The sequence below is a fragment of the Gavialis gangeticus genome, unplaced genomic scaffold (genome assembly GCF_001723915.1).
Source record: "Gavialis gangeticus isolate Ggan-Ray unplaced genomic scaffold, GavGan_comp1, whole genome shotgun sequence".
Taxonomy (NCBI): Eukaryota; Metazoa; Chordata; order Crocodylia; family Gavialidae; genus Gavialis; species Gavialis gangeticus.
The window spans coordinates 99034537-99046336 of record NW_017729024.1 but is presented as its reverse complement, the minus strand read 5'-3'; the positions used below and the strand labels follow the sequence as shown (position 1 = coordinate 99046336).

Below are 11800 nucleotides of genomic sequence, written 5' to 3'. Positions count from 1 at the left end.
AAATCTCAAGCACACCCCCTTCTTGATCACTCTTTTAGTCATTCATAGCTTTTTTGGCTTGCTGGTGTCTATAGTCTTTGTTTTTAATTTTTTGACAGCAGCTTCTCATAAGAACAAAGATAGGATAGCTATTGTTGTGGATTCCACTATTGATTTGTTTGTTATTTCCAGCTTTGTTTGCTATTTTGGTCTCCCTGAATCTATGCTTTTAAAACAGCTGCTGCTTCTTTGGCTAAAAGTCCCACCTCTCCAGCAAATCTGTGGACTCTTCTTTATAGATACATGCTAATTTTAATCTATGTGCTAGTTTTAATTTAGTTGCAGTCTTCACCCTTTCTTGTTCAGCTGCACTTCCTTGTGGTCCTGCCTTTTTTCATCACCAATTTGCTTAGCTTAGTGAGGGCCAACCTTTTTGGCAGGTATGACACAGATGAGCCCCACACCATCTCCAAGTGCCACTCTGATCCCTTTGTCCTGCCTGATATGCTGCTCAGTTTTCTGTTCCTTGTCCTGTGCTTCCCACCTGCTCTGCTGCTCTACGTTCTGCTTCCTGGCCTATGTGCCACTGTGCTGTCTGTCCCCTCCCCAATCTGCCACATGCCACACATGGATGCTGCTTGTGCCATTTGTGGCACCCATGGTGCAGGCTGGTCACCCTTGGTTTAACTGTTTTAGAAATTAATAGCATGTTAATCTCTTTTGCTCCCAGGAGCCTTTTATTTAGTTCAACAAATAACACTTCTTCTTTTGGCAACTGGCAGCTTTTATTTATTCCTCTCTTAAAGTGACTCTTGAGTTGGCTTGCTTGTATTCTTTGTTCATTAGGTGAGGCTAGATGTGTTCTTCTCTTCTCTTGTATTGTGAGAGGCCACCTTTGAAACCAAATGACCTAGAAAAAAATTTGCAGGGCCAGTCACCAACTGGGACCTGCTGTTTCTGCTGTCCCTTACACTGCAGAATATGGCACAGAAGACTGAGATGGATTAGCATTAGACTTTTCACATGCAGAGCGCTGACAAATTGCCTCCCTAACATCATAGGTACCTTTCCTATGGTCAACTTTTTCCACGTTTGTTGTAGACTAGGCAGGCCAGAGTCTATTATATTAGTCTAGTATATTAGTATGGGTTCACTATCTGGCTGCTCTGTATTCTTCAGAGTATCTGGTTGTACAAGGCATGCACAGAAACTTGTGAGGACAAAACTAAGTTTTTATATAATTACTCCTTAAGTCCTAACACTGACCGTGATAGGAGGGAGAATCTTCATTTTCTAGTGCAGGTAGAAAACTTTCCATTTCTAGGAAGACCAATATGTTTATTTCCAGGGGGATGGAATGGTATTCTTATTTTCTCTTGCAATTTAGAATAAATAAATTCCATATTGGGAATACAGTTTGGAGTTATTAAAACATCTGCAGTATTAAAACAAACAAACAAACAAACAAACAAACAAACAAACAAACCAACCAACCCTTCAGGGAAGCCTCCCTAGCTCTGATCCAGCTTTGTTTTCTCTGGACCATCAGTTTGATGGCCACAGAAAGGAATTTCATCTTCAAAGCCTTGAGGTCCAGGAATGTTGCACAGTAGCCCCACTCTCTGGCCATACTGTCACAAAAGCCTCATTTTTTGCCACTGGGGAATGACTCTGCATGGCATGTCCACTGTGTGCCATTAAGAAGCTTTTCACTTAGTTGCAGTATTGGTAGATCAGTGAATTCTGACCAATAGAACAAAAGCAACTATGAGAATTGTATATCCTGTGGTCATTCTGGGGTGCCAGTTGGTTTGCCTTTAAGTTTTATCTGGAGGGATTGTGGAAGGAGGCCAAAGTTCCAGCTAGTCAATGACCCAGACCTATGATCTATAACACTTAAGAGAAATAGTCAGTGGTGCAGAGTAGTCACAAATTACAGGACACAGTGACAGGTAGTCTTTCCACTTGTGTTCCTACAATCCTTTATACCTGTGCCTTCTGACCCTCCTCCACACTTCATCCTCTTCTCCTCTACACCCCAGCAGCTAGATAGCTTTTCACATCACCCTTTTAATGTCTCATTTTCTTTGTAAGAACATAGAAAGCATCATACTGGGTCAGAGCAATGGTCCATCTAGTCAGGGATTCCATCTTTGACAGTGGCAGGAGCAGATGCTTTCAAGGGAAATAACTGAACCAGGTATACTCAGACTGATCTATCCCCTGGTCATTGGCTTCCCTAGCATCCACCATCATTGGTTTAAAGATGCCAAAGGAAACATGTCAGACTCTTCTGTTTAATGGCTATTAACAGATCTGTCATCCATTAATTTGTCTAGTTGTGGGCTGCTCCAGATTGCCAGGACAAGGAAGTGTCCTGACATGCAATTACCAAGCCAGAGAAACACATTTTCATTTGATTTATTATTTGGAGGGAGACCTTGGAGCACCAGTCTGACCATAAAAACACTATCCCTAGCCTACTTACATAGCTGGGCATTCATAAGACTGGCTTGCTGTGGTGACAGCATATCCTGCAAAGCACGCACACTGGAGAACTAGTAATGTACCTGTGTTACGCCCTTGCTATGCAGAGCTGCATAAAGGTGCCTGCCAGTACTATGATCCTCCCGAGGTTCCATTCTAGAAACTAGATCTTTTTTACAGACAGGACACTCTTGGAGAAGGACAGCACCTAACCCCATACTGCACCAGCAGAGGCAACAGCAGTAGAAGAAACAGTACTTCAGCTCAGCAGCTGCTGTCTGCTAAGTTCACTACTGCTTTGACAGAAAGTTTGAGGCAAAGCATAGGGACAATTAATTAATAGCTAGAAGAATTTTGAATTTCCTGGATTGTGACAGGCTCAGGGTAAGGGCAGAATCTACATCTTCTCTCATACTTCCTCCTGACTTTGGACCCCAAGACACATAGAACAAGCATGAGAGGTTGTGTAATAATGCCTCATTGATTTCAACTACAGTTGCATGATCACAGGCGTCTAAGGATATACTATGCAAGGCAAAAAATGCTCTCCACACACAAACTGCCAAGCTTGTAAAACCAGTTTTTTCTTTACACTACAATACACAAACGCTTACAGAACAATGGAATTGTAAACTATGAGAACAATACTGGTCAGGGTGAAGAGTAAGAGATCCATTACATAAGAACTTGGCTTTGTCTATAGAAGTTTCTTTTCATGCAAGGTGTTCACAGACAAGAGATGGATTGGCTGGGTTTGGGGGGGCTTTTGGCAAAGGTCCTCTTGAGCATTCCGTTTCTATAGAGATAAAACACTAAATCCCTTGACAGCAGAGTTTGAGGGGGTCAGTTCACAGCTATCAAAATAACATTAACTTTGACAACCTAATAATGTCCTCTCTCATCTTTCGATATTCTGGAAAAGTGATGTCTGAACCCCTCCAAAACCAAAAAAACCTCCTCTCACGCAGAAGCAATTTTAGTCATTTGGGCAAGTAAGCAGCTAGGGTAAACACTGTCGGTCCATTTCTTTAATGCAGTTGTTCCCTCCACTCACCGATGTGATGCTGTCACCAAGTTCTTAAGAATCATCTCTCTGCATAGATTCAGGGAACTTCTGCACTGGCCTGAAATTCCACTTCTCTTTTCCACTCAGTTATATCTAAAAATAGATGCCCTTAATGCATCACCCAGACTGAAAAACACCAGGAAACCCCACCTGGTAAGACAGACTCAGTTATGAAATGTCTCTCTCCTAACAATGGCCAAAGTTACTAAACATTTTTAAGCAGAGTTTTAAACAAAAAAGAGAGGTGTGGGGAGGGAGAAGTTACTCAGTACTGTTAATTTTTGCCTACCTCTGGACGCTCACAAATGAAAAAGCATAGCATACCAGAAAATGCTAAGAGATGTGATGAAGGAATTAGTTTCTTTCACTTCCAGCCCCATCCAGCTACCCACAAAACAAACACAAACCAAACATCCACCCATCTCTTTCACTGTCATTGCAAGCATTTAGATTTGAAGGGGCAACCAACTTGTCCCAGGAATCTCCCTATACAGACATTGCTATGATGCGGGAAAAAGAAAGCCAATTGTAAATGACAATTGTAAGAGGAATTCATGGAGCTACTATGAGTGCGGAAGCAGAGATTGGGACAGGTTTCTGGAACAGAAGACTATACAAGGGGCATGAGACTGGGAGCTCACGGAGCACTTTTTCATAACGGTATAAAATACCATCCTAATACTAACACTTGCCAGCACATGAGCCTATAGGAGGCTTCTGGGTAAAAATTGGCCCTTGTTCAGGACCATGCTCTGGTGGTGGCCTCTATGCAATTTCCTCTCTAGACACAAGTGCAGTCTGTAACAACACATGGCACTCTGTGAGCACATTTACATGTGCTTTAAAGTGCCTGAATAAACTGCAAAGGTTATTGTTCCAGAGTTTATTACTCCACAGTTTATGGCTCCCAAGCATACTGTTTGAACACGAGTCTGGGAGCAATAAGCGCCGCAGTAGTTTATTCAGGCATAGCATATACTGCTGGGTTGGAGCAGCCCTCGTTGGCAGGGGGCCCTGGAGGTCAGCCTGCCAGCCCAGGGCTGCTCCCCCTGGCTCAAAGTATTGCAGAGGGGATGGCTGGGGCACAAGGGTGCCTCAGCGTGGGGCTAGCTGGCAGGCAAATCCTGCACTGAAGCACCCTTGTGACCCAGAGAGCCCCTCCAGCATATACTGCTGCAGAGTTTTTTTTTTACTCTGCAGCAGGGTAGTACTTGTATTTACTAATACTAATAGTAAGCTACTACTTGTATTTTACTCAGCAGCAGGATAGTACTTGTAAATACAAGGGGCGTACATGTAAATACCGAGACATTTACTGCACAGCTAATTAGTCAACTGCGCAGTAAATGCCTCATGTAGATGTGCCTCGCACATGCTTCAACAAGCATGAGAAATTCTACTGGCCCTATTCCTGCAGCTTCTCTAGTGTGCCATCATCCACAGGCTGTTCAGAATCTGAGAATGTCAGTGATTCCCTGGGAGATGGACCTGCCACTTCAGAGACAAACATGATAGGCCTGCCACTTCTTGCCGTCTCTATACCACGCCACACTGCACATCAAGAGGAGGTGAGTTGAGAAAGAAAGACAAGATTAGCACTACAAAAATAAGCATCACAAACACTAGATTTGCTTTCATTTTTTTGCTGCATTTTGCTTTAGTTTATGTATTAGTTTTATAGCTTCCATTTTGTTTGGTAGTTGGCTAAGTATAATTACTTTCTGCTAGCAGTCATTTGCGTTGGCAGATTTGTTCTTAATTCTTTCTTTGGATGTATTTGAAATTCTATGTTCTAAGTTTCATGTATGTTCTAGGTGGGGTTGTCAGCCTCCAGGACCAATAGCCACTACTTCTGAACATGAATGCTGCGTGCCTACAGCGGCTGGGGGGGTACGGTGAGCTCTGTCAGGTGGCGGCGGTAAGAGCTGCGACAGCGGTAGGCATGGAGCTGCGACAGCACTGTCAGTGGTGTGGGGGGGCGGTTTGACAAGCACTGACCAGTGGTCAGCAGCTACCTGCAGATGCTGCCAGCAGCATCAGTAGCATCCAGCGGCGATTGTGGACTGCCTGCAAACGCTGCTGGCAGTGTTGGCAGGGGTGGGTGTGACAAGCGATGACCTCCTGCAGGTGCTGCTGGCAGTATTAGTGGTGCCTTTTCATAGAGGGTGCACTGCCATGCTCAGGGGGTGCATATGCACCCACATGCGCCCCCTACACTTCGCCAATTCTCCTGAACTGGTATTCTTTCCATTGAACATGAAGTACAGTGTTGGTGCTTTAGGACAAGCTCCCGACACAGCTATGCAGTCCTGTTTTCTACTGCAGAAGTTTTACATGCTGCAAACCACCCCGTATCTGTAAAATGGCATGATTGCTCTACTCTGTTGCTCTATCCCCAGGTGTACATCAGCGTTTTCAGATCCAGAAAGCCTGAACAGAATTGCATCAACCTTGCCTTCTAAGGCCACTGCATATTTCTGTAACGTACAGAGGCTTTCCCATGTGCTTCTACTAGCTACTGTGCACCAGTAACAACTGGGCTGCAGTCACATGACAGATCCATGGCTAAAGCATAGGAACTTAGTAACATGCAGAATAGCCAAAGTATGCGTGGCAAGCTGAACAGCTTCTGCCTTAGATATCTTTAAGGAAAGGCAAGGGGTCTCCCAGTGCATCAAAGACTAGGGCACCTACAGCAACTGCATTGGGGAGGTCAACTCATGGCTTCAGAGTTGGTGCCACCATGCAGGGTTCGGCTTTCTAGACTATGATCCGTACTTCAAGGATAGGACCTTGCTGGGACGTGATGCTCTACGTCTCTCTCCAAAAGGTAAGAGTCTGTTCTCTTACAGGTTGGCAGACATCCTATGTAGAGCTTTAAACTAGCTTCGCTGGGGGACAGGAATGTCCAAGTCAGAACGAGTCTAGGAAAGACGAGCCATGAACCGCACACTGGAATTGACCAAGTAAGTACTACAGGGCCCATTAAGAATCAGGATAGGAGAGTAGCAAGGGCACCTATTGGGGGGCTTAGGTGTCTCTATACTAATGCTAGAAGTATGGATAACAAGCAGGAGGAACTTGCACTCCTGCTTGCAGACAAAGATTTCGACCTGGCTGGACTAACAGAAACCTGGTGGGACCCTTCCCACAACTGGGAAGTGGGCATTGAGGGCTACAGGCTATACCGACAGGACAGACTGGGGAAAAAAGAGTGGGGGGGCGTTGCTGTATACGGCAGGGAACATTATACATCTTCTGTAATAAAAATGGGGACAGAAGAAGGACAGATCAAAGTCCTATGGGTCAGATTACAAGGGGGTAGGGGTGAAAGGGACTTGGTAGAGGGGGTCTACTACAGAACCCCACACCAGGAGGAGGAGGAGGAGTTAGACCTAGAGTTCTCGAAACAGCTCTCAAAGGCAGTACGCTCAAAGGACCTAGTTGTCATGGGTAACCTAAATTACCCAGACATCTGCTGGGAGGAGCAGTCGGCCAGGTCTGCCCATTCATGTAGGTTCCCAACCTGCATATAAGACATGCACCTAACACAGGAGGTATGCAGTCCCACTAGGGGAAATACCATACTTGACTTGGTGCTGGCTACAGGGGAGGACTTGGTAAGAGATCTACAGGTACAAGGTCACGTAGGGGATAGTGACCACCAGTTGATAGGATTCACTATCCAGCAAAAGGTGAGAAAAACACCTAGTAGGGCTGAAGTGCTAGACATCTGGACGGCCAACTTCAAGGCGCTCAGGGGGACTGAGGAGTAATCAAATCTGTGAGTTGGGAGTCCTAGAAGGGTGGGAGTTCCTCAAGGGACTGATCCTGCAGGCACAGAGGGGCACCATCCCAGTTCACACAAAGGGAGGCAAAAGACCCAAAAAACCTTCTTGGGTGAATAGGGAAATCCAGGAGAGCCTTCAAAGGAAAAAAGAGGCTTACAGGCTGTGGGAGCAGGGGGTGGCCACCAAGGAAGAGTACACCTGTTTGGCTCATGCTTGCAGGGAAGCAGTCAGGAAGGCCAAAGCAGATACTGAACTTAAGCTGGAAACAAAGATTAAGAGTAACAAAAAGTCCTTCTTTAAGTACAGTATGTAGGGAGCAAGAACGCGGCGCAGGGTAACATAAGGTCTCTACTGAATGGTCTAGGGCAACTCAGAACAGACAGGATGGATAAAGTAGAGCTTTTAAATGACTTCTTTGCATTTGTGTTCCTGGACATGGATAGAAACAGACCCCCCAATAAGAGAAATACCAATCCACTAGGTCAGCGCTAACCATAGGTGAAGGGGCACTTGGAGGGGTTGGACATATTTAAGCCAGCAGGCCCCGATGATCTTCACCCAAGGGTACTAAAAGAATTGGCCGGTGTTATAGCAAAACCACTGGCACACCTGTTTGAGTGTTCATGGTGCTCAGGACAGGTCCCAGAAGACTGGATAAGGGCCAGTGTGGTCCCTATTTTCAAGAAGAGGAGGAAGGAGGATCCGGGTAATCATAGGCTGGTTAGCCTTACACCTCTATTCTTGGCAAGACCTTAGAAAAAATCATAAAGGATTGCATTTTTGGGGGCCAGTGGGTAATGCAATGTTAAGGGGAAACCAGCATGGGTTTATAGCAGGCAGATCCTGCCTGACTAACTTGGTCTCTTTTTATGACCAAGTCACAAAGTGCTTAGCTGCAGGGGTGGAGATAGATGTTATTGACTTGGACTTTAAAAAGGCTTTCAACAGTGTTGCACTCAATTCTTACAAGCAAACTGGGTAGCTGTGATGTGGATTTTTTTTTTTACAGTAAGGTGGGTGAAAAACTGGCTTATAGGATGCACTCAGAGAGTGGTGGTGGATGGGATGGTTTCTCCCTGGAGACATCTGGGCAGTGGTGTCCCCCAGGGCTCTGTCCTTGGACCAGTGCTGTTCAATATCTTCATCAGTGATTTGGATGAGAGGGTTAAAAGCACTCTGTCCAAATTTGCAGATGACACCAGTGTGTTTACTGTACCCCATAGTTTGGAGGGCAGGGGGCAAATTCAGGTGGATTTGGACAGACTGGGGAAGTGGGCAGATCAGATTAGGATGCAATTTAACAAGGATAAGTGCAAGATGCTGCACCTAGGGAAAAAAAAATCTCTAATACACCTACAGACTGGGAAGTACTATTCTGAGTACCACAGCAGTGGAAAGGGATCTCGGAGTCTTAGTCAACACAAAAATGAACATGAGTTGCCAATGTAATGAGGTAATAAGTAAGGCTAACCGCACTCTTTCTTGCATTAGTAGGTGCATCACAAACAGGTCTAGGGAGGTGATACTTCTCCTCTATGCGGCATTGGTCAGGCCACAATTGGAGTACTGCATCCAGTTTTGGGCGCCACACTTCAAGAGGGATATAGATAACCTTGAGATGGTTCAGAGAAGGGGTACTCATATGGTTGAGGGCTTGCAGGTAAGATCCTATGAAGACAGACTGAGGTACCTGAATCTCTTCAGTCTCCACAAGAGAAGGCTGAGAGGTGATCTTCTGGCTGTCTACAAACTCATCACGGGAGGTCATCAGGGAATAAGGGGGCCCAGGGCGCCCCTCACGGTTACTAGAAATAATGGCCACAAACTAAAAGGAGAGTGGATTTAGATTGGGTAACAGGAAGAAATTCTTTACAGCGAGGGTTGCCAAAATATGAAATGTGCTTTCAAGGGAGGTGGTGCTTTCCCTTACCTTGGAGGTGTTCAAGAAGAGATTAGATAGGCACCTAGCTGGAGTTATTTAACCTCAGTGCTCTTTCCTGCCTAGAGCAGGGGGTCAGACTTGATGATCTACAAGATCCCTTCCAACCCTAGAAATCTATAAAATCTACACACATGCCTAATACCTTGTTCCAACACATGCTAATTAGAACACATGACAGCAGACTTGATTAATCAAGCACACTCTAGCATCCTCATGCTTCAAAAAAGTGGTCGGGGCACTTTAACTAAAGCTTGTCGAATGAGAGCCACTAATTAAAGTGCCACTTTAATTAGGGTGGCCATGAGCCACTCTAATTAAAGCTCCCCCACTCTTCCTACCATGGAGCTTTAGTGTAAAGTTGCCCCTACTTCCTAAAAGGACCTTGTTCAGTATGGCACTGAGTAACTTGGGATGATGATCCTAGTGGCAAGCACAAATACCATTAAGTAGTCTAGATCCAAGCAATCAGTATTTGGTTCATGGTTAACAAAAATGTGGACAGGAAGAGGATGGTTTGTTTGCTTTGAGGTCAAAAGCTGTGCACCAGAGCACCTGGATATCTTGCAGTGGGCATATACACTTGATCCCAGAGCCTGCACATACATATGCACAGGTATGTAGTATCCCTTACATGAGTAGAACCACTACAAGTAGTTCAGCCAGTATCACACATAGCTCCAGTGGGGCCTCTCTTGTGAAGAAAGTTTCCATTTCAAGGGCCCTGATCTCATTCCATAAATGAGGTCAGGGCCCTTCTGTTCTAAATGGTAGGGGATAATCTTATAGTGTTTGGGTTATACTATTCTATTCAACTATGGTCTAGAATAACAGTTGTCCAAAAACGATGCATGGCATCTTTTTGTTTACAATGAATAGAATACAGACAGTCCTTGGATTTATGACACAATTGGTTCCTGACAGCTGTGTTTTAAGTCAAAACGTCCTAATTCTGTTCCTATGGGAAAATCAGTTCCATGTTATAAATGGGGGATTGGTTCCTGAACCAAGGGCTGATACCCTATTTTCACCAACAATAACCCAGAATTTTGTACTCAGTCAATTATAGATGAGTAATATAGCTACATTAATGTATTTATATTGTAAATAACAATCATATTGATTTGGAATAACTTCTTTGAGGTGACTTTGCTGGACTTTTTGAAGGGCTTTTTGCATGGTAGATCAGTGCAGGGAGATGGGAAGTGCAGCAAACTTGTTCACTGGCATGGTGTCACATAAGATTGAGCATGGTAGTTGAAACCAATGTCAGAAAGTAGAAACAGGGTGTCAATTTATAAATGTCATAAGTGCCATTCATCATAACTCGAATGTCAAAGTCGAGGACTGCCTGTATCACACTTCAAAAAGTGATGATTTCAGAAGGCATAGCTCACATCTGAATATCAACCAACCTGCCAATAGACAATTCTTTGGAAGAGGAACTAAAATGGAAATTCAATACAGAGCACAGTATCTTTGTTGTTCTCCCAAAGAAAAGAAAGAGATGCATCTTAATCCACAATTCTCAAGTAACCTTGTTTTAAGTCATTTTAGAGTGTGTGTGTGTGTGTGTGGGGGGGGGGGTTGTGAACAATTACATAAACTGCATTGTGAGATCAGCAGTGTCAAAACTAAGGACAATCTCCTCCTATTCACACTGATGCTAGAACTAATTATTATGGTTTAGAGAAGATAAGAAAAACATACCATAATACTTAAGAGTTTTAGGGTAAAGTTATACATTGCATGTAGACCATCCTCAATCTGTGGAATGGTAATGGTATTAAAGTCAGAACAAGCTGTGAGCAGTTGCATATTGAGAGTCAGTACCATTTCTTGCCTGCAGAACTCCAACTTGCTATTAGAGGGCTGTAGGCCCTCTAGGAACCAAGACACCTGGGCTCTATCCCTGCTGGAGGACAGGAAGATACCCTAACACCGACTAGGTATCATGGCCCAGAGGTAGCACTCACCAAAAATGGTGGAACTTTGACAGACGGGCATTTAGCATGAGTTTTAAACATAGCATTTTAGACCTAAGGGTAATCTTCATTCCTGGATGCCATTTTTGTTTGGAATTGTTTTCTATCTAAAGTTACGCATAATTGCAAAAAAAAACCCAAACAAAACCAAATTACCAGGAAGCCGTTTAGAAAATTCATATACTCTATTCCTATTGCTGATCTTGAAACACACCATCAAGGAATACAGTCAGATTGTTTCTCTCTTGGTCACATAGCAAATCTACTCTAGCAACTGAAGCATCCCAGCAGTATAATAGTGCAGCTGATTTACCTCTCTCTCTTACAAATTCTATTAATAGTTTTGCAGCAAGTACATTTTCAAGTCTATTTTTATGCATAAAGTCTTTCTGTATATGCTGTTACCTTAAAGAAGTCATCTTGGGAGATTATACTGCAGTTTGGAAGCAGTTTCTCAAGCTTTTCTGCCAGTGTTGTTTTCCCCCCATTTGTTACACTGAGTTAAAGAACAGAATAAAGGCTATGTCAGGACAGGGAAAAAAAAAAAAAAAAA

The 11800-nt window shown here is 44.0% G+C and overlaps 1 protein-coding gene across 3 annotated transcripts in view; it reads right to left on the bottom strand.

Moving 5' to 3' along the window:
* The window catches only part of NMRK1 (nicotinamide riboside kinase 1), a 39651-nt gene that overhangs the window by 23845 nt on the left and 4006 nt on the right, over nt 1-11800 (bottom strand). For all 3 annotated transcript variants that reach the window (XM_019517439.1, XM_019517440.1, XM_019517441.1), the window contains one exon: nt 11653-11743. In XM_019517439.1, coding sequence (XP_019372984.1) covers nt 11653-11743 — 91 coding nt within the window. The remainder of the gene's footprint in view (nt 1-11652; nt 11744-11800) is intronic.